Here is a 23675-nt window from a genome sequence, read left to right as displayed (position 1 = left end):
CCATCCTTAGAGATGCTCATACTCAGCTTTTCCTATTACCACTTCTAAGTCACTAAACACTGACTAAAATGCCTGCCTGCTTTCTTCTAAGAAATTGAGAATTCTGGCCATGCACATTCACTTCTGGGTTTTAGGGCCTGAGGGAGCAAAAGGCTGAGAGCAGAGACAGAGTCTCTTTTGTCAGCTCTTTTTGTGGATTCCATAATTGGTTCCTGGCATGGGTAAAAGAATTACTTTCCAACCTACTGTACTATAAGCAAAGGTGGGGTGTAATGGAGGACAAAGACCTAAAACAAAAGAAGACGGAGGAAAGAATGAGAAAGGAGGACTATGACAGACAAATATTTTTTTTCTTTTAAGACTGTTGTGATTCAAAGGTGAAAGTAAAGTCGCTAAATATATGGTAACCTCCCATAAATAGTGAAGGACTAGTAGGGGACCATCTACTTACTTGTTAGAGCAAACAAACAAAACAACTAGTTTTTTAACTTCAAGCATCAATAATGAAAACTATTATTGATATGTTTTTTAAAACACGTAGTTAGCATTTTTCTTCTTTTCTCTTCCATGATTGTTTCTCACCTCAATTTTTTCACTTGACAAGAAGATGAAAAGTAAAGGGGAAAATATTTCTTCAGTTTATAAAAACAAGAAAATTAATGGAGAAGTATTTTCATCATTTTTTTCTTAACTAAGTAAAAACATGCAACAGGTCTATTTAGAAGGTGTGTCTATAGATGTAACAGTCAAGACTTGAATGTAAGAATTTAAGAATTCTTATAATTAGCTCAGAATTATGAAGAATTACATAGAGAAGAATTACATTACATACATAAGAATTACAAAGACTGTAAGAAAAACTAATCTACTGCCTTTAAGTTCAAGATAAGAACATTCTTTACTTGACTTGTACTCGTAAGAGATGGAACTTTTTGGAAGCTAAGCAAATCCTTGTACTTGACTTCCTATACAGAAAGCCTCACAGTTGTCTGTTAAAGGCTGTGAAAGGGCCAGCCTGTATCACTGCCTGGTGTTGTTACAAGTAGAAACTACTTTGGGGACTATTGCAGGAATGCATTGGTATTTTGATTTTATTCTGAAACCCTTTTTGGGTACTACCAGTCTCTCAAACATGTTAAATCAATGCTCAGGAGTGACACAATTCTTTTTTACTAGGTAAAACTTATCCTCCTTTCTCCCCCAAAAGAGGAAAGATTTAATTTTTTTTCCCCAAAGAAATCTTATGTCAATTACATAACATATGTAAACGTTTTATTATTATTATTATTATTTATAATTTTAAAGTATATTTTTTTACTTTTAAAACCCTTCTCTGCTTGCCTTGAGAAAATGAGAACAATATGCTGATTAACTGACCAGTCAGTTAAAAAGACTTAGAAGTTTAAGTGTCCAAGTTTTCCAAATGAAAACATTTAGTTAAAAAAAAAAAAAAAAAAAAAAACAAAACCACCAAAAAAACCATGGATATACCGTAATTTGCTTGTTTGCTCCACTCCCTTGTGGACATGCCCAGCTTCCTCTGTACCTGGCAGCTTTCCTGTTCTGTATTCATCAAGCTAATCAATGGGATTCAGATGTTCCTCAAATACTACAATCATTTGTCCGCAGTCTGCTCTTACAAAGGACACAGATTGTACTTAAAAGGCTTTTCTTCACTTTCAGGGTACATTAAATACATGGCACTGTTCATAATACAAGGCTTTGGCAGTGTATCGATTGCATTCTTTTTACACAAAAAATCCTTGCACAGGGAAACTCCTTGCAATTTTTCCACTGAGTTAAATTAGTGCCTGGGAGAAAATTAGCAGACTGAAAGCAATGGAGACAGAAGTCCTTAAATTTACACGCTGTAATGTGAAGAGCAGTAACAAACCACCAGCTTGATTCTGTGCTGTTCTGATAGGGGCCATTCTAAGGTGAGAGTTCTATAATCTTGTGCTGAATTTCTGAGCAATCGGGAGAATGAAGATAATGTTTGAGCATTACTGTACGAACTGTACTGTAAAGTGGAAAAGTGGCCGGTCACACCTGCTAAAGAATTTTCTGAACACAATCCTTGTGTGGTGTTTTTAGGAAAAAAAAAAATGATCTGGTTCTTTGGATTCGGAAAGAGGAGGTGCCTTTTTTAATGTTCTTTTTTAGTTAGGGATAAGGGGAAAGAAGGGGGTAATAAAGCGATAATGATGGATAAAAAGGGAAAAAATAGATGGAGCAGAAAATCCCAGAAGCTTCAACTTCTAGCTTTTCAAAACCAAATGGATGTTAGGATTTGGGAATTTTTCCTTTTTTTTCTGCTTTGTTTTCTTCTCCTCCTCCCCCAGACCCTATCAAGTAATTCGTTAAGCATTTCTTTTTGACTTCTACATTAATGACTCAGTTGTCTGGTATCTAAACCCAGCACGCTCTGGGTTGAAGCTTTGCTATTGTTCATAGCATCCTTCCCTCAGGTATCCCTAGTAGATAATAGAGAATGAGCTTTTATGTCAGCACATATATGAAGAAAGTCTCCTTGCTCTGTCCTTCTACCTCTTTAGGAAACTTTTGGAACTGAACTTTAGAGTGTTATCCTTCCTGACTAATTCAGAAGTTGGCAGCTGGTTTAAAAGTTACTGGAGGGTTTCATAGACAGACTTATAAACCTACAACAGCGTGACCTTCTCACCCTAATTTCTGTAGGAACTGAGGCTAAAAAGAAAGAAAGTCAAAAACATTTCCAAATTTCCCATAGGAAAAATGACCTTTTATGCTGCTCCTAATTAAGCCCATTAACTCAGGTGAAAAATTCCCCAAACTAGCTTGTCTGTTTTGAGGGTATGATCATAGTGAACCTTCAAATTCTAGAAATGGCCCTGCTCCAGCAAAGCACTTAAGCATGCTTAATCAGGTACCCCATTATACAGCATGCACGTTATTATTGAATGAGCTGTGTAAATGAAAGCCTTAAAATACTTCACATGAATAAAAATGCAGACAAATTTTCCCTGTGGGGATTCATCCCATGCAGGAGATATCTGCAGCTTTGCATTTTAATCAGTGAGAGGTCCAATCCTGCTCCCATTGAAGTCAGTGGCAAAACCCAACTGCTGGAGTGGAAACAGGATCTGATACTAACAGCGCAAAATACGAAAGGGGAAAATTTATTCCAAGTGGGTGTTTAGGTGATGACCTGTTTCTTGCATCAGGGTACTGTTCACCATAGCACCAGAGATGACACTGCCATTAACATTTTACTATCCGCAAATCAGTACAGAGCATAACACGCAGTTACCACTCTTGCATGTTTGCATTTCTTCCTCCTGGTATTTCAAGTTAATAGGGAAAGAGAGCCCCAGGGCAAAGCAGGATTGATGAGATAATTGACTTCACAAGAGGACTATGGAGGAGCGGGCCAAATTCAGCTCTGACTTAAGTATTCCCATCTCTGCTTATGTCTGAAATAATCTGATTAGTCCATCTGCTGTCAAAGAGGAGTGGTGGCATGACAGCAGAGCTCTGCTGTGAGCACTTTGTTCTCCACCTCTCCGATATTCCCCTCCTTACTAGGCTCCCGGGGAAGAGCTTCAGTGTGCACTGCTGAAAAAGATTCTCATGGCTAGAGAATGGAGTTCATGATACCCTGTGTTTCATTCTTGCCCCATGCAGTGATTTCTTGGCTCTGTCTGTGTTACTGGAAAAGAAGTCCATCTCTTGCCGTCTTTCCATACAACCAATTGGCTTTAAGGGCTTCTGCAGTGTGTCTGTAACTCTTTGCTGCTAGCATAGCCTGCAGTGTTTTAGGTGGGGAATGTGCTTGGCTTGCACTGTCCTGGCCTCCCTGCCCTTGGTTTGCCCTCATCCCAGCATGGGAGCCTGGTCTTCAGGGTGCCTAGGAACTGTCCTTCGAAAATGACACAATGCCCCTGTGGAGGATATCACACGAGATCTTCAGGGAGATATTTAGCGTACTCTGGTCCTCAGTTTTGTGCTCTGCAAGAATAGTTCTTTCTTCACTGGGCAGCTTCAGAAGGCAAAATGTCTTAGTGATGACAGGTTCAGGTACTCCAAGCAGTGTTTCCACTGTCTTCTGTTGACATCATTGGACATCTTACTTAACAGCTGTGAGAAATATGACAGCAGAGTAATCGAGTGTGAATGTCCAGTAAAATGTATAATAACTAAACTCAGCAAAGAAGCGTGCTTTTCTAGGTTAAAATATTTCTAGAAATACAATTACCAAAGTAAACCACCGGACCAAGTATATTGAAAAGCCTATTATTCTTTGAACTTTGTAGAGAGAAATGGGTATTCCATTTATCAGGAGGCCCATGAAGAGTTGGTTAATGTACATCAAAAGAGGTCAGAGTAGAGCTTTGTGTCTCTATAGCACAGAGGTGTATGAAAATGTTTTCATATCTATATTTGGAGCTAGTTGCTGAAAGTCTGCTGTGAAGGTATTTACGTTATTGGTGGTTTGGCTGAAGCCTGTTTTGGCCAATTAAATAGAGTTATTTTGTGCCGTCCTAATTGTAAGTTAGACAGTTGGTTTATGCATGAAACATTTAATTTTCTCAGGGCTCTGTCTGACATCAGATGATACTACAGATGCTTATCCTATACAAAGATAGAAGGTGATGTAAGGGAAAATGATGGATGCACTGCTGGGGGGAACTGAAGAGCGACATCACAGATCTGAATGGACTGAGGTGCTGTGAGAATGGATTAAAAAAATCTCCAGGAGTAATGAAATCCCACTTTGTCAACCACCACTCCAGCCTGAAGTTCACTCTTAGCTTTTGGTATTCAGCAAAACCGGTATTTGTTGCCATTACTGCCTAGTAAGTCTGCATTGTTAGGAAGGTACTAAAAGTATTTTTTCTCGTTTGTGCAACAGTTCTCAATAGAAGTGCTTATAAGCCCAAGGCAAGTATACGTTGTCCCCATAAACAGAAAACAACTGTTTAAAATCTTTTATTTTTATGTGTGTAATACCTAATGGCTTCAGTAATAGATAGCTTATTACAGATTGACCTAATTCCCTTCCACACTTCGTAACTTTTAAATCACTTTTAATCAGAAATAAATACACAACTGTGAGTGGAACGGTGTCTCTGTACTATGGGAAGAGCTCATAAATCCCACAAGTGTGACTGTATGTATGTATATGCGTGTTTGGTTTAGGGTTGGGTTTTTTTGTCTCTTCTTTGCTGAGTTTGCTGGCAGCTGGTCTTTGGGGAAGGAAGATATAATTACAATGCAAAAAGTGTTTTATGTTTTTGTCCTCTGGATTATGCTAGAAGTATGAAACTGTAGTAGAGATTTTATGGAATTGTTAACAGACAAACTAAGGAAGAGAATGAATTGATAGAACAGAATACACGAGGGGGAAAGATGGTGAAGTTTAAAAACAGAAGTTAAGCAAATGGCCTTTTTTTTGTGGTCTTAAAAAACACCTAATAAAACATTGTTTTATCGCATAGGTGCACTAATCATTTCTGGTTTTAATCATTACACCGCATATGCTTTTCAGGCAATTTTGTAGAGTGCGTTCTCTAAGGTGGCTCATGAAAATCACCTTCATGGTACATTTGTTTAGATTCTACAGTGTGCTTGAATGAAAGCTGACCACCTCTGTAAAGGATGCGGATTGCCAAAATCTATCACTTAAGACTAATAATTCCCAGCAAAATGTGGAGAGTGGTTTATTTCTTCACCAGGCTCATTATATTGGGCAGTCTCTAGGTTTGGATCTTGTTTTTCCTTTCCCACAAAGGCCTACAAAGAGCCCAGTTATTGATCACGGCATGTTACCAGTGTTACACATGGTGATTTATGAAGCGCAAGTCTGAGCTGTCTATTATATGCTCTTAAATATATTTCCATGTTATCCTGCTCCTCTAACCTACATTGTCTGCTTGTCCATAGTCTTTTTGAAGTGCACAGATTAGGCACACTGCCCCTTTTCCTCTCATCTAAGCAAAGGACTGACTAGAGCCAGGAAAGCACCTTCTGAGTCGTTCTAGCTTGCTGTTAACTTCAGAGAGTGAACACCAGGAACTGCTGGGAAAGTATCCCCATCATACTTAATTGTGTATAGAAGGAAATTAACAACTCACACTACTGACTCATTTTTTAAAATCTGTCTTTCTCCAAGCCAAGTGGCAATGTTCTCTAGTTAATCAAGGGAAGATCTACTTTGACACAAGATCCTTTTCCTGTCAAGGAGCATTTTGCTCTTCATGTCCCTTTTGTGACATCTGATCCCTTTGAATAAGGAACGCTGGTTGCTGGCTATGGTGTGGACTCATCGGAGCCTCAAAACAAGGCTTTTATAAAAGCAAGGAACTAGTAGGTTCAAGAGAGTGCCAAAAAGGAGAGGATGAAAAGTAGTTTAGCAATAGCAGCAGCATTCTAGGTCAAATGGGCTTTGCAGAGGTCAGAGAGGCTTTTTCAGTCATTGAAGAAAGGATTGTGGGAAAGAAATGGGGATAAAGTCCAATATGTTAGTTTTCCCCTGTCTGGGAATCTGTACTGTATTAGTTCAGAAATTTGTCTTTGTTTGCTTGTTTGGCAGGTGGTAAAAATAAAGGTCTGAAATGGGAGAGGGTAGCAGATGTTTACTTGAAGTGGTGGTTTCCTCTGAGTCCTTGTAGAGGCAGCAGTCTTACATAGTGTCATTTTGAGAGAGAGACTTCGTAATAATTTTCAGCATAGGTTTGAAAGGAAAATCAAACATTAGTGCAGAGACCTTAACTGTCACTTGTACATGGAAAAAACAATGGAGGGACTGGGATACTATTCAGTTCCTGCTCCCTGGCTAGATCCTATCTTGTATTGCCTTTGGTGTAGGAAACACCACTGCCAAAAATCTGTTGTAAAAGTTACAATACCTTTGTGTTTCGATATCAACTAACAGCAGAAAGGTTTAACCTCAAGGGAAGTGCTTAACTACCTCAAATTGGTAATGCAGGTTAAATGAGTCCACATTGCATTTATTTTTCAACCATAGGAGAGTAGGTCTAGGTAGCTAAGTTAACTGTAATTAGCTTTGGATCGACTGTGGAAATGCTGAAGATTCACAGGGTGTATCTAATAACACTCCATATATACCTTTCTGATGATATGTCTGGTGAGACATATCCTTTGTGAGTCTTTTGATTTTTGTTATTGGCTGGCGTGTAAAGGAAAGGATTTACTTCTGTTTGCAGGTTTTGTGCAGTAAGAAGGACTGCAATTAAAGAACCTGTTGGAAAACATGAGCATGGGGCATAAGACTAGGAAGGAGACTGAAAATATCTTATTATATGAGAACTGAGAGTCACATGCAGGACTGTGTGAGTAAGCAACGTGCCCTTGTGGTGACGAAGCACTAACCACAGACTGGGTTGCACTAGCAAGAGCATAGCCGGCAGATCAAGGGAAATAATTACATCCTTTTACTTGGCTGCCATGATGTGTGTCCATTGTCCAAAAGTGGGTTCAGGTTTGAGTTCTGTGGAACAAGATAGTGACAAACCAGAGCAGAGGCAGCACAGTCTAGCAGAAGGCACTGAAGATGTATGTGAAGGTGCTGAGGCAGCAGGGCTTGTTCAGCCTGCAGAAGGGAAGGGTAAGGAGAATTTGAATGTTGTCTTGCATCTAAAGGAAAGAGCGAGACAGACTCTGAGACTCACTGTAAAAGGCTAAGACTGCAACAGTGACAAGGAGCAGCTAGGAAAACTTAATTTTGGCATTAAAAAATGTTCTTTATGGGGAGAAGCATTAAACACTGCCCAGGGAATGATTCCTGATTTCCCAGTGAGTCTGTGAAGTCTCCATGCTTGGAGATTTTCAAAACTCAGGTGCTTGAGGTCCTGAGCAACCTCATCGAAGATGGAAGTTAGCCTTGCTTTGAGATTCTTTCCAAATTAAATTATTCTGTGATTCTATGACCTAAATGAGCTGAACCAACATTAAGCTGCCCTACATCCTCATTTTGGAGGGCTGGAGCTGTGGAGCATGGTTCCTCATCTCAGCATTTCCTTGCCTCACCTTCAGTTTCTGCAAGGAAATTCTACGGGAATTGGGAGAGGAGGAGTGCCTCAGAGCTCGATCCATTACCCCACTCCCACCATGCTATTGTTAGTGTATGACAGTGGCCATTTTTTTTCTTTTTGTTTCTTTTCATTTACAAAAAAAAATAAAAGCATGCATGTAGGCTCAAATATACTAAGAAGTATATTGGATTAAAATAGTCTTAATTGCGACAAATATAAAGAAGTCGCCCTATCCTGTCTTGTGCTTTAACTGCGCACTGAATGATTTTTAATACCTATCTCTATGTACAAGTTTTTGATCGGTGAGCAACATGAGTAAAATGTGACCACAACACATTGTTCTGGTGTGAAAACTCTTAAAGTAATCCTGTGTTTTCCATTTTCATAATCTCTCTTAATCATTGCCGTAATAAATGTTTTCTTTTCCCATTTCTTCCACCAGCCTTCTTCCAAATGTATGAAAAAATGTACACTTTTTTAATACTGGTCTTTTGTGATGGTCTAACTTTTTACTGCCAGTACAAATAATTAGAGTAGTGTTTCTTTCTCTTGCTGGAAGTTTTAAGTACTGTCAGTGAAATAATTATGTTGTAATTTGGGGATCATTATAAGAATTAATATTCTTTAACATCATGAAGTTTGTAATATTTTTTACAACTTCATTGTAATAGACCATTTGAACTACAGCAAAGTAATTTTAGCCCATGGAAAGAAAAGTTTTTTGGCAGTGGAAGAAGTGATGAAAGAAATTGGAAAATAATTACCAACCTCTTAGCAAGAACTCAGAGGAATTATAGGAACTCTAAAACCGTTACGAAGTTCAGATTATTCACCATGTAGGGGTTAAATCAACTGTTACCTCTTTAAAAATGCTTTTGGATATACTGTTTCTGTTATTATTGAATGTGACAGTAAACGACCAGCAGTGCTGTAAAACCAGAAGGTCACAGCACTTAGCGAACAGTTATAGCCTGAGAAGACTTACGCCCTGTACTTATTGGACTCAGAGGGAGCAATAGCTTGAGCTTTGGTGACTGATTTTGTAAGTCTGAGTAGGATATATGTCTTTTGAACACTTGGGTCTGATTCTAATCTCATTCAAGGTCGTTGGTGGTTATTTCCATAGTAGTAATCAAAGTGAGTATTTTAGCCATGGTAGTCTTCGCTTATTGAATTATATCTTCATTTCTGAAAGTGCTGATTAGCATTTAAACCAGGTGAGGTTTATCTGTCTCCCCATCATTGGCATTCCGTATGAGTAATGTGTACATATATGAGATATCAAACTGCACGAGTGCAGATATGACTCCTCTAAACTCAGAGTTCAGTGTTTTCCTAATTACTTACAGCCTATTGAGATTAAAGCGACAAGATCTGTTTTGTGTTAAACAAGAAGCTCACATTCTTTACTGATGAGCTACTCTCCTCTTTCCCTCTTGATGATCACGGGCAACATTCTTGCAAACAGACGTCCCAGTCCCCGTCCCCCCCCAAGAAAGCCTTTGTAACTTGTGGTTGACCTAATTGTGCAGCGACAGTGCTGCTGCTGCTAAGCAGGGGAGGTCCCTGGTATGGCGCTGCCTTGGGCTTTGCACAGTCTGCAACCTGGAGCAGGATGTAGGTAAGCGGCAATGCAGGACATTGAGGGATACTCTCCAATTTTACTTGTGGGCGAGGCGCCCCACGGAGATTTCAGTATGACTCGGAGACCGTGGGCCAAGTTCTACACTCTTTTCAATATCACACCCCACCTGAAGCCAGTGAATGGGGTCACATTTTACTGAAAAAAAGATCTTGGCATTGTTATATATTTGGAAACGCAGACAGTCTTCTGAGGTACAGCAGTGTTTCGGTAATGTATTATCTGTGGCAATTGTTATTTATGTGTCCATGCCTGAAGTACTTGCTGAATATTCTTCTTAAACTGCATGTGTCTACATGAGGCATTGAAGATCAGAGCCTGTACTGAAATCTTCTCAGTGGCATGACAGAGAGAAACAAATGTTGAGATTTTTCTTTGTTCGACCAGCAACTAACCTCTGTAGCTGCCATTGCTGTGATCACACTGTGCTTAGTGTGTGGTGGTTTTCTGCCTGTGCAATCCCTCTGAGAAAAAACGTGCAAAAATCACAAGGCAGAATCACATCTACTACTGCGTGTTACCCAGTTCTCTGTGTAGAATTAGAAAGTTTTAAAAGGTATTTTCTGACTCCTGGAGTCAAGACCACTCAGTAAAGTTGAGGTAGGCTTTTTTCATTTCATGTATTGTTACCCAGTAATACCCATCCATCTTCGGTTAGCACCACTGGAGACTTAATCAAGCGTGTGTAGAAGGAAGAAAAGATTTTTACTTAATACATCCAAGGATGGCTCAACTTTAAGAGAGGGGTGTTTTAGTGATGCTGTTAGCTGAAACAAGGTTGTTAACATGACACAGAACTGTAGCAGTCGTGTTTTATATGTGTGCTTTCATGTTCAGATGAGTAGTAGTGGCAATCAAAAGGGTTTGCCTCAGCCAGCGACTCTGTTCGGTGCCATGTGTTAACTGTGTTAAAAATTAAGGGATCTTCTCAGTGAAGATAAAAGATTAGGAAAGCGCTTTGACGAAATGGTAGGCTTGAAGAAAGGAGGACATTTTGGTTTTGCTTGACCATAGGGAATTTAATCGTTGAATAGAAAGTTGTCTTTCTGTAGTTCTGTGCTTCAGGATGAAACTGCTGTAGAATGAGGAGGCTCTTACACTGGACTGGATGATTCAGCTGCCAAGATCCAGACATAGCAGATAAGGATTGATTCACACGTGGATCCTGCTAATAACAGAATTGATTTCCATTTTGTTTGTCAATATGTGGGAAGAATGGGCTGGGGGATGGCGATTCTGCTGTACAGCAGCTTGCTGAATCATATCAGGGAGAGACTCAAGTGTTGTTACTACAGTAGACAAGTAGGACTGCATGACCGAAAGGATCTAAATCCCCAAGCAGAAAGATGCAGGAAATAGTTGGAGGCAGGCAAGTTGCAGGCAAGAAGAGGATGAGGAAGTGAGAGAGACAGCTAGGGAGGAAAAGCCTGCCATCCTCATGTCAGGAACTGGAAGTAGGTACTTTGTTATAAATTGCTGTGCCAGCTGTATTGTGGAGGTGATTTATGGCATCCTGGTGACAATAGATGTGGCCTGTATATAGAGGTCTCTTTGCATCAAGGTATACTGCATTGTGCATTACTTCAAAATCTTCCTGTACGCTTCCAGTCTTCAACTTCCACTCTTTAAATTTATTTCTTTGCTATCCTACTTTGTTCTGTTCTTAACGTATTGTAGCTTTTACTGATGCTTTGGTGGTTCGTTGTTACTGGGGATTTTTGCTTGTTTGAAAGCCAAGCAGGCCATATACGCTTACATGTTCATTTACTGTCTATTTTTGTGGGGGGTTATTATTTGGTATTTAATGTCAAATTATTCATATTTCTCCCTGATGTTGGTGTTTTCCTAACTGTAGTTCTGTCATGAGCCTACTCTAATCCATTCAGTGACACACACTTAGTTCCTGTAATTGCTGTTCTTAGATGGAACGATCTCTTGGATTAAATCTGGAACCTAGAGCTAAAGTTATAGAAAATAAGGTCAAAAAAATCAAGTCATATTACTTCCAAAGTCACAATAGAGTCTTTGGATCATCTTCCATCATTAATATTGATGCTTGACAGCACTTACAACTTTAATCTTGATTTGTAACCCTCTGAGTTTTATTGCTTCTGCTGTCAGAAATCAATTTCAGTACTTAATGGCATCTTGTAACCTCAGTCAAGGAGAATGTTGGTTTGATTTTTATTTTAGTTGTACTCAAAGCTTCACTGCTAAGCTACACCCTTACAAAATTATTTCTATGGCATTTTTTAACAAAGTCGTTTTCAGTTCTCTGATTTGAAGAAAATACTTTTGTGTACACAAAATAATACAGAAGTATTTTTGTCCATTGATCATTTTTATTGAGCTATAGTTTCATGTATGCTTCAAAAGTTGTAGATTCTGACCCTAAAAAACAGTCAAGTGAATGTTTAATCTTAGTCACACTTGTAGACCTGGGACTTCTCATATAATTAATATCCACCACAAGTGTCTGCAGGATCAGACCATAAACCATTGTTTAATCTTCCTTTTGCTTACTGAGGTTGAAGAAGAGAATGGAACACACTTATAATTCCAAATTAAACATTTAGATTAGTCTTTATTGATTCCTTTTGATCAGAAGAAGGGCTTGATTCTGTCTTCAGTCACTCAATAATTTCAGTCATTGAAATTATTGACCTTGTTGGGAGTTCCCCTTTAAAGGCATAATTGCAGGATGGAGTCTAGAGTTGTACATTTCTTAAGGGAAATAACAAAATAGTATTTTTAACCAAAAAACCCACAAAACAAACAAAAACCCAAGTAGCTCATAGGAACCAAACTAAAACAAAGTATGAAAAATTGTACTGTGTCTAATTTTCTCTCAAAATTTACAACTTTTAATAGAGTTAAACATGCAAAGGACATATCCCTTGATATCCTTTATAAATGACTAAATGTTGGAACAGGTTCTGCTTTAAGCATAGTAGCGTCTAATTTTCTGTACACTTATTGGTAGATTATGTATGCTTTAAAAAAGACATGATTGGTATTCTCCCACTTAATGCATAGAGATTGAAGGGTGGTAAAAAAAAGTGGCACCCAGTGGGACAGCAGTAGATCCAATTTACCAGTTCAGTGTCCTGACTGGGAAATGCCGCCCATTTTTACCAGTGTATAGACTTCGTATTGGAAATGTCATGATCTGTTTGGCAGCATGGCAGAAGGAAAAATGAGATCACGTTGTCAGAAGCAATAACAGGAGTGATTTCTTGCACCACATCATTTAAACTTGATCTAATTCCCCAACAAACTGTCCCTGGAAAGTTGTTTCTTCATAAAAGTAAGGAAACTGACTTGCTATGAAGTTATAAAACACAAACTCTGCAGGACAGGTATAACAAACCACCTTTTTAAAAGTAGAAGAGGACAACATTTTTATCATTTTTCAAATCATCTTTACCCTATATACAAATATTGAGCTCCATCCTACTATTTCTAATGTATTTCATGTGTTTTTTCCAATTCCAAAGGAATAGCTCTGTGTTTGATTTATGTACTGATGACTTTCAGCTAACTTCCCTTGCTATATTTCATTTAGAGAGCCTGCTGCCTGCACATGATAATGTTTATGTAGTGGATGACACGGTTCTGGAGCTATCAGAGATGGAAGAAACAGCATCAGAAAGCAGCTGTTTTGCATCTGAGGACACCACGGAAGACTCAGGTGTTGTGAGCTCCCCATCCGACATTGTCTCTTTGGATTCACAAAATGACAGTATGAAGTTGAGAGACATCAAGCTGATCAATGGCTACATGGACACAGCTGAGGCAGATGCGGTGTGTGGCACAGAGAAGAACGCTTTAAAGAACGCCTACAGCGATAGCGTGGGATCTGACAGCGTTCCACAGAGGTAAAAATTTATTTGCAACCAGCTCTTCAAAAATATCTTGCACGTCCTCCTTGTAGGGAATCATTTAAGAAAACCAACTTCTACTTTCTTCTGCTCTTTCATAAACCAGTACCAATGCCAAGTGACTCCTCCCAGTGAAAAGTTCACTGCCAAATCCCCTCTAGGGACATACTTGTAGCAACAGGCAAAGGTCACTTTTCTGTTTGAACTTGTAGTTACATTTCTTGCAAAAGACCGCTTGCTGCCCTCCAGAGTGAATTTCTCTAAGAACTCTGAAATAATTTTGTTACAGTTTGGTTTATTTGGTAGTTCTGATAGCATATGAAATGCTTAAAATGTTACTATATATTGATCTAGAAAAATGACATGCAGGTCATAAAATGGAAAATTCATCAAACAGAAAAATCCAAGCCACCGAAAGCCAGGTGGAAAAGGATTGTATTCAGTGAAATTTGGGGATTGGTTTGTGGGTGTGTGCATACATATATGTGTTCACCTAATGCTAACCTCCACTGGCATTATACATTGGGTTTGGGGTTTTTTTCAGCATATTTCCTTTTTTTTTTCATAAGCAAACATTTTCCTGCAGTTTTTGCAAGAAAATACAAGAACCTGGAATTTAACTGGAAGCTGCCTTCAAGCACAAGTGACTCTGACACTGTTTGTTTGCCAAAACTCACATAGTTGGTGGCAGGGCTGCAAAGGGAACCCAAAATTTATAGGACTTCGCAAATATAAACTGGCCAAATAGGAAGCGGTGCCTCCAGCAAGGAGGGTGGCCTGGTAATACTGACAGGGATCCGCTCTGTGTGATGCTGCAGAGTCATGGGACAGGGGCCAGAAATTCCTCTGAATTCTCAGTTGACACAAAGTCTGTGCTTTCTGGTCTCTCTCCATTCAGCTGCTGATCTGTAGCCCCTTCATAAGAGCATGTATCATGACCTAGTTATTTCCTTCCACGCATTTCTGAGGGAAAACTTCATCTTGGATCATGCAGTGGGCGATAAATTAGGGATAAATTAAGCTAAAGTCAGTATTTAACCTATTGGAGTGATCTCAGGGCTTTTCTTTATCCGTCAACATCAATGGGGAGAAGATCAAGCCTCGAGCAGATAATTGCTCAACAAAACATTTTTCTCGTGGTTTGTCCTTTTACAGTTTCTTAGGTCCTGATGCAGTCTCTATTTGGAGGATTAGATAGGCTAGTATAGTAACTGCAATTAACATTCCAGCCCTGATCCAAAAAAGCAACCCATTAATTTCAGTAGATTTAGATTGGGCCTGGTAAGTTAACTAAGCAATCCCAACTGTCCACAGAACACAGGATCTAAACTGGTTAGGAAAACACACATGCGCGTTGAGTGAGGAGGAAAGATGTTGAGCAACAACATCAAAGCAAAGCCTTGTAAGAACAATCCTAATCAGCGAAAAATATTTTGTACTACTTCTGGTTTTTTTAGTCAAATAAAAGATTGGCCACAGGTCATTAAGTGACACGCTCCCTCTTGGAAGTCAGTATTCTCTCCATCTTTCACTTCAGCCAAAGATACATATTCTGTACGTTGCATTGAGATTTTCCTTTGACACACAAACACACAATTTTTTTAATAGTTGGAAAGAGTGCCCATAGAAGAGACAATGGGAGATTTCATAAGCTGGACAGAGGACTGCTGCTCAGGGGTCTTGTTGAGCCAAAGGGGTGGAAGCTGGAAAGATAGTGTGGTGTACTGCCCATGGCATTTAGGGAGGTCATTACTCCCCCTGCTCAGCCCCTGCGAGGCTGGTACTTTAGTACCGGTGTCCAGTCTTCGGCCCCCAATTCAAGAGAGAGGGTACAGAGGAGAGCCACTATGAGGGGCTGGGGCGCTGGAGCACATGAGGTATGAGGGGGAGAGGAAGCAACTGGGTTGTTCAGCTTGCAAAAGTGATGTGGGTAAGGAGGGACCTGATTGCAGTCTTGCCCTAAACAAAAGGACTATGAGGCTTCTCAGGGGTACACAGTGAAGGGACAACAGGCAACCGCTACCAGCTGCTGGAAATAAAATTTGAACACGAGGAAACTCCTCAAAACAGGAGCGGTTGCGCAGTGGAAGAGGTTGCCCAGAGAGGTCAAGGAATTTCCACGTCTGAAGGTTTTCAGAACTCAGCCAGGCAAAGTCTGGTCTTGCTTTGCAATTAGCCCTGCTCAGAGGAGGACGTTGGGCTAGGCTTCCAACTTAATAATTTCTGTGACTTTATTGTGCTAAATATTCTGTATTTATCTAATATGTCCATCATTTAAAAAGAGTGGGTCTGGACTGAAATAGGAGACAGTTACTGTTGTTTGGGTAGTGCAGTTATTTTTCATAAATGCTATTTATGTTTTAGGCTCTGGGACAGCAAAATTGCTTCAGATCAGTTTTAGGGTATAGCAGGAACTTAACGTTTGTGATTCCTTTTAATCTTACGTCAGCAATGACTTTAGATTCCCACATCAGCGATGCTGGTAGTAATATCTTTTAAACTTTTATGCTCTGAACAGGCCAGTAATATTTGAATGTAAATCCAGTTCCACTCCTAACCTGTGTTTGTAAACAAACCAGCTTTGAAAATTGTGCTCATCTAAATCCTTTTGAGGTCAACTTGCTAAGTTTTCAAAAGCCACTTCCTAAGTTTAGAGGGAATGGAAAAAAAAAAGGAGCTTTTTTTAAACCTATTTGTATAAAATTCTTGTTTTTGTGGGATGTAAATCAATTCTGAGTACAATTTTGGGTACGGTCTTGAGTACAGCCAAATTTGAAGAACATCAGTTTCAACTTCCACTCTCAGAAAGTTGCCACCCCACTAATAAAATCTATTAGGAGCTCTGAGATTGTATGTAGTATCTGTGTATGTATGTATACAAATGTATTTATGTATACATATTACATATATGTATGTAAGAACGGGCTACTTTCAGGACCAATTCAGCTTCCTAAATTCGCAGACAAGTCGAAGTGCAGTTCGTGTGAATAATTGATACCAACCATTACTGAGTTTTAAACATGTTTCATAAGCTACAAAACTTAAAGGAAAATTTTACATGGAGTTTATTCATGCCTTTGTATCTTCTTCTAGTCCAGGTACCAAGATCTAACTCAGTTCTAAAGGGAAGATAAGAACAAAGAAATTGGGAGAGCATGTCGCTACTTTAAAGTAGCGGTGTTTAGCAGCAGTGAGTCGGAGTCCTCCTTGAGTCTGAGCTCCACTCAAGCCAGAAATTTTATTTAGTGACTAATTTGGCTGAGGCTTGGGGAAAAAAGGGTAATAAGAATAATGGAAATATTTAACTTGTTATTTTAAATTGTAAAGCTGACTAAAACTTGAGCTTTTCACCCACTGAAATAACTAATTCCTAAGGATATATAATGCTGTATACTAAAATCATTTTGTACTCTGTGGGCTGAGAAAAGTGTGCTTAAAATGGAAGCAAATTATATTTGGAGTGTGAAGGGCTATAAGAAAGTCCAAGAGCTATTTTGCAAATGCACTGTGAAGAACTGCGGTGAAGAGCGGAATCAAGTCCACAGTTCTTACCTAGGTTTGGTCCAGAGGCTTAGCCTGTGCTCCGAGAGATCAAGAATATTTTGCCACATTGCTTATTTTGGTTAATTGTACGTTTATTTTTAAAGTAATTTTCCTTAGAGTTTCTGGAATTGTTTACTGGGTGGGCTGGATGGTCTCTGTGTAGCTGAAATGCCTGGTAGCCTTAGAATATCACAGCAGGGTCTGCACCTCGTCTGCTGCTGAAGTCAAGGAAAGTTGTGAGCGTTTAAGGGTACAGTCTTCAACAAGCAATAGGTCTGTCTGCACGTAGCAGCATATAATAGTATGGCCGGGTGGGAAATGGCACGTACCATGGGCTTTGCACATGCAGAAATGACAACCACAGCAGAGCTCAAATCTCATTCAGTTCCCAGAGCACAGATGCAGAAATTTCTACAAGAAGGTCCCCGGATTCCAGGGTTTCCAAGCTGGGGTCTTTCCTCCATGGTTTTGTTTTCCAGTACATGGGAGCCACTTGCAAGTGCACTCTTTGTTTTGTTTTGGTTTGGTTTGACATTCTTGTTCAAGCAATCTTAATCCAAATACACGTATTAATTAGCATGTAGAGTATCAAATCAAATGTCAAACCATTCAGTTCTACCCTTGGCTCTGCCTGTAACCTGTTAAACCATCTTTGTCTCTCTGCCTCTGGTATCCCCTTCAGCCACTGACTGTTGTTTTACAGTAAAACCCGTAACGCAGCTATCATATCTCACAATATGTTTGTACAGCGCCTGGTGGAGCAGAATCCAGACCTCAGCTGGAGGTGCCAAGGGCTAACCCTATATAAATAATTGACTACATGCAATGTTTGGCTGTGGATGTTTTAATATTAACTGCTGACTCTGAACACTGTACTACATAGTTCTCTTTCTTCATATCCTTCCTTACGGTTGATTTCTTTGTGTTATGTATCTGTTCACCAAATTTTAATATATAGTGTTAAATGAGTAACAAGAAAACCACAGAGAAGCTGAAATGTTGCTTATGTAGCAGTAAGTACATCTCATGATCTCACAGTGTTGCAACTCTGTCCTCCCATACCCCCTCCTTTCCCATCCCTTGTGTGGTGTCATCACGCAAGCTCCTAGGGGCAGGGATCAGACAATTTTATATGCCTATAAAGCATCATGCGCACCTACTGTCTGGAGCTTTATAAATAATTACACATTAAAAATTATGTTAAAATAAAATTATTAGGGATGCTAGGTCACGCACTCAAAGTTAGGTAACATTAATATTAAGGCTGTCTGTGTAACCTTAGATTCCCCCCTTTAACCTTAATTGCCCCCCTTTTGTGCAGTCTGATAAAGTCTCTAGTTAAAGTGATCATGCGCTATTTTGTTTTATTTCTTTCAAAGTTTCAGAGCTCAATTAATAAATGCAGGTATGCCACTGTTCACTCTCAGTTCAAATTCTCTTCCGGAGACAGGATTTTTAATTTCCTTTTGTTCTTTTTATCTTACTCATTACACTAGTATCCATGTGCCGTGCAGACTTTAATTCATTTCTCTGCACAGTACTCCCATGAGTTGAAAAAGTGGCTTTATCGTATTTTAGAGAAGGAGAGCTGATGCGCAGAGAGTCAAGGCGGACTAGTGACCAGTTAGACTGCACAGGACCTCTTTTTTTCAGAGGACTGAGCATTAAATAGCATTTCATGTATAAGAAGGCAGCTCTCCTTTTCCTCCAAACTCTATTCTTGGAAGACATTTAACCATTTTGGCTGAAACATAACAATAGAATGATCATGGGCATGATATAAATTATTGCATTTGGACTGCCACCTAGCAAAGATGTATAATCTCTCAAAGTTATAGGCAATGGAAATCAGGGTTTTAAAAGGGCTCTTAAGAGTGAGTAGTTTCACCAGCTTCTCTCAGAGCAGAAAAACCACTTCAAAATATAAAACTTTTTTTTTATTTATTTTGAAAGTTTAAAATGTATTGAAATATTTAAGAAGTAGAAGTATTTTAAAATGTAAAGGGAACTTGGCAGTTATAAAGCTAAATAAATACAGACTTGTCTGGGACAAAAAGATAAAATACTTTCCAAAGGTCTGAAAGGGGTTTTCCCCTCCCTTGATTTTCTGTTTCAGTAGCCATGAGAGCAGAATATTTTGTCACGTACAGCTAGTGGAGGGCATAGGGTGGGGGTGGGGGAACCCTTCTGAGATCCGTTCATGCTGTGGATCTGGACAGGGATAATCTTATTTCCTCCCTTCCTCTTGGGAGAGTTTGTTACCTTTGGCTCTGGTTGGGGTAGTTGAAGCTACTGAGAGGAGAAGGGTCCTCTTCATTACCAACCTGAGAAATACTCGCTGTTTGTTACAAAACTTTAGGGTTTTGGTAAGTTAGTTTAAAACAAAAGCTTGAAAGGATAGAGGTGGATGAACTTGTTCTGCTTAATTTTCAGCCCATTCAAATTGAAATGTTACAAGGTTTTATATTCCTCTTGGGAAGGACAGCAGGGAAAGAGAAGACAGTAGCTGGAGAGAATTCGGTGATGAAGCTGGTCAGAGGAAATAAAAATATAATAGTGAGTGGCAGAAGGCAGGCAGGAAGGAAAGCAGTCATGAAAAATAGCGTATGTATGTATTATATATATCTCTGTGCACAAACACATTCTATATAATTATATGTCACTTGTAACTATCTCTGAGAAATATGGGGAAGTTTTATTCTATTATTTTTCTATAGGGTAGGTTTTATTTTAGCTGGGTAGGCACATGTTTTACTTTTTTGAAAATAGAAATGAAGTTTTAAGGGGGAGGAAAGTAGATAAAGAGTTAAAGCAACAGGGAGAACTTCAGGGATGAAAAATTACTTAATTAAGACCCAGATGTCTGACAGATTTGCAAGCCTCTGCTTCTTACATAGTTTTGCTAATTTCCTTCCTTATCTCTGGCTTTCCCTTTCCCCTTGTTCCAGAAAACTCTTTAAATTTGGATACTGTCGTGCACTTTTTGCTGGCAGATATTCATGGAGGGAAGATACTAATGATATTATGGTTAAGTAATAGATATTCGCAGTCATTATAGAGCAGGAATCCAAATTAAAAATGCCGTGTGCTTTGGAGCTGCAGAATATTTTACACGTTAGGAAGCAGCTTGGGTTGCTAAAGGTGTAGTGCTGGCTTCCAGGAGAGAAAGGCTCAGGTCCTTGCTCTGTTTTTTATTTTTCTGTGTAAACCAGGAGAAGTTATTTAACCTCACTGTGCCATCTTTGAACTTGCAGTGTTGTATTGCACGGGTGATGTGGCTGTATGAAGATTTAAATCATGCTAGTCCCCTTTCCTGACTATTCCTGGCAATGCTGTCCACCTGCAGGCTTTCCCGTTGAGAAGCTGTTGCCAGACGCCCGTGCGAGGAGGGGGGAGTGGGGGCATGCTTCCAGCTGTATAGCAACTACAAGCTGCTGCCTATGCAGCAGGACCCTGGAAATGACATGTGTCGGGGGACTCTGGAAGCTTAAATCACCCTGCTATGTAACAAGCTTAGAGATTTCTAGCATTAAAACACAAAACGATACTAAGCAAAAGCATTTTCATTTGCTTTCTATTTAGATTTTTGACCAGTAGCCATGGAGGAGGACTGTAAAAGGACCATAAACCCAGCAGCTGCTGAAAAATTACTTCATTTTCCCCTTCATCTATATTTGCAAGTTCTTTTTTTTTAATTGGGTAGCGAAGGCACTGAAGGCACCACTGGACCTGTGTGTTCCAGGATTGGAAAATAGTTTAACTCAATCTCTTATGATGTTTATTCAGCACAGATATAAATGCAGTCTAAAGACATTTGCAAGTCTGATGCAGTGCTGCAGAACTAGAAACGGAACACAAAGAAACTTGGAATGGAAATGATACCTATACCTTGCTCTCAAAAAGTACATGCAGCTTTGTTTTGCATCAAAGACAAGTGATGACTTTGCTATCTAACCAGTCCTAAATTGATTGTTCAGTCTACAAATTTTGCATTTTAACAGGCTTTGGTCATTTGAACATTAAAACTTTATGCTCAAGTTCACAGGAGGCAGCAGAAATGGAAAATATCGCCGGTCAGATCGTAGCTTAGGAGACCAGAAAGTCCACCGCTTAAACTAGCTGCTCTCCTGCTGCTGTTATATTCCTTCCTTGGAAAGAAATAGAAAAAAGTCATCTTGCCTAAGAAATGCAAAGAATGGAAAAATGGTCCCTAAGATTTTGTAAACTATTGGTTAATCTGGAAAATAGTTACCTGCACCTTTGAAGAGTACTTTGCTGCATCTCTCACAAAAACAAATATATAAACACTTTGAGTTTACTTAATGCCATCTTTCTGGCCTGGTTGAATAGAAAGTTGTATTCAAAAGGCTTCAGCCATACTTTCTACAACTGAAAATCATTCGGCATCAGTCTCTTCTTTAACACCCACCTTGGTATATGCCCAAGGAAGAAACATTTCTCTTTCCAGCATTTCTGTAAGAAGAGAATATTGTGGATTCATTTTGAGAGGACAAATTTGGATACACACAGGCAGGTTAACATAACTCCCCGGTATCAGACTGAGAAGACTGTCAGAGCCGGGAAAGGAGCCCAGATGCTCCAAAGCTCAGTCTGGAGTAACCGTATCAGCTTTCCATGTTGGTCAGTCCGTGTTAGCTGCCTAAGGCACCATGTGAGAAGCTGAATGCTCTCAATGTCCATTGAACTGCCTCACAGCAGTCACTGCATCCGTGCGCAGTGTGCCTGTCTGGATTTGCCTACGTTTTTTGCAATTGCTCTGTCTTCCCTCCCTAGCTGGTAACAGGCTCAGTGGAGCCATATTCTCAACTCTTTTGATACAGCAAAGATGTTGCAAAATGAATGAGACTTTCAGGTCACATTCAGTTAACCTGAGAGATGTCTACTGCCGTTTCTTCTTGCGTGCTGCCACTCCAGCAGGACATGGGTCTCTTTATCTTCCATATTATGTCTGCCAGCCCAAGACAGATGTCTTGAATATCCTACAGTATTTCAAATGGCACCAAGTGCACAAGTTTAGACTCTTCCTCAGTCCCTTCTCTGCAGTTTACATAGGTCTGTGTTGTATTTAAACATGGTGGGAGTTGTGGTCTCTGCCTCTGGTATCATACATGGAGCTCACCAGAACTTCTCACAAGTGCTCAAAGACAGTTCGGTCAGTTTTATCACTTGCAGCCCCCAGGTAAAGCTGCTCTAGTTATAACAAAATGGCGGCTTCTGTCATTGCAAATCCATTGTCTTACCACTGGTTTGCATTTCTTTTTAACGCAGCATTTCCAGCTAGGTTCACCAGAGAATTTTCTCTCTTTTTTAGAATGTAAACTTTCTCATAAATGTCTGTCTCCCATGGCACTAATTTGATGAAATGCTGCTGTAAGTTTTATTTCGTCTCCAGCTGCTCAAATGACTGCTGAGGAGTCGTGCATTGTAGCCTGTACTCAGTGGAGCCCTAAAGGCTGTAGTTTAGTAGTCACTTTGCTCCATTCTGTGCTCTTGCACAAATCTCTGCTAATCTATATAAGTAAGGAGTGCGCAGACTTCCAGAAACCATGCGCATTTGCCATTTTGAGCTTGGGCTAAATGCTTACCACTGCTGTATTTTTAGCGCCTCACATTTTACCAGAAAGGCACTGTAAAGGTTATCAAGTTCTTCCCTAAGTCAAAAAATGTGTGTGAGAAAATACCACTGGTAATGTTTATCCAGAGTATAAAACATGGTATCGGAATAAGTCATATTTTTCTTGGATTCTGGCCAAAACAGAGCTGTCAACAAAAGAAAAGTGTATAGGGTTAAAAGGGAAGAAGGCTATGAAAAAAAAAATTAGAGGCCCTTTTGTTTTCCTTTCCCAGATACTGTTGTGAGAAAGAGTCCTCTTAGGCGTATATATAAATCATGTGAGCTACTGGAAACTACCAGACCTTCACCTGACAAAACATGTATCACATTTTAAATTTCCAACGCTAAGAATTTTAAGAGCCCTGTGATTAATCTATACCTTCTGGCTTGCTTTGTAGGTAAGTTTGGAGATGAATTGAACAATAGCTCTTTTAGGAATTTGGAAATGCAAAATAAAAGATCTGCTTTTTCTGAAGCTGCTTCTGTAAAAGCAAATAAGAATCCTTTCATTTTTACTGCATTGTTCTCTTTCCTTCAGAAGAAAATCTGTGAATTGGATATTATCCCAGTTGTCTAGATAAGGAGATTGAAGCAGAGATTGAGAGGCAAATTACGTATAGTCACTGCATAAGTGCACAGAGGATAATGAAAGAGACCTCTGCCGACTGTTGCGTCCATCAAGGAGAAGATAATTTTGCTGTAAGGGTCATTGAAAGATTCCTATTGATTGACATGAGAAAAGAGCTGGTCAGTGCAATGAATGCACACTGCTTGTTTGGAGCCCAGGAATCCCTGTTCCAGTCCCAATTATGTTTTCCTAGATAAATTACCCATAAAATACTCAAGCTGATAGTTTCCCTTATTTCCTGGAGAAAGCCCAGCACGGTCAACCTTAGTAGTACAGATTTTGGCTGTATTGTAGAACAGTTGGGCCATAGACA

The 23675-nt window shown here is 39.5% G+C and overlaps 1 protein-coding gene across 11 annotated transcripts in view; it reads left to right on the top strand.

Moving 5' to 3' along the window:
* Positions 1 to 23675, top strand: part of COBL (cordon-bleu WH2 repeat protein) — a 161425-nt gene that overhangs the window by 122101 nt on the left and 15649 nt on the right. For all 11 annotated transcript variants that reach the window (XM_074576305.1, XM_074576301.1, XM_074576300.1 and 8 more), the window contains one exon: positions 13241 to 13553. In XM_074576305.1, the coding sequence (XP_074432406.1) occupies positions 13241 to 13553 (313 nt within the window). The remainder of the gene's footprint in view (positions 1 to 13240; positions 13554 to 23675) is intronic.

The sequence above is a fragment of the Larus michahellis genome, chromosome 2 (assembly GCF_964199755.1).
Source record: "Larus michahellis chromosome 2, bLarMic1.1, whole genome shotgun sequence".
NCBI classification, from domain to species: domain Eukaryota; kingdom Metazoa; phylum Chordata; class Aves; order Charadriiformes; family Laridae; genus Larus; species Larus michahellis.
This window is presented reverse-complemented; position numbering and strand designations above follow the sequence as displayed.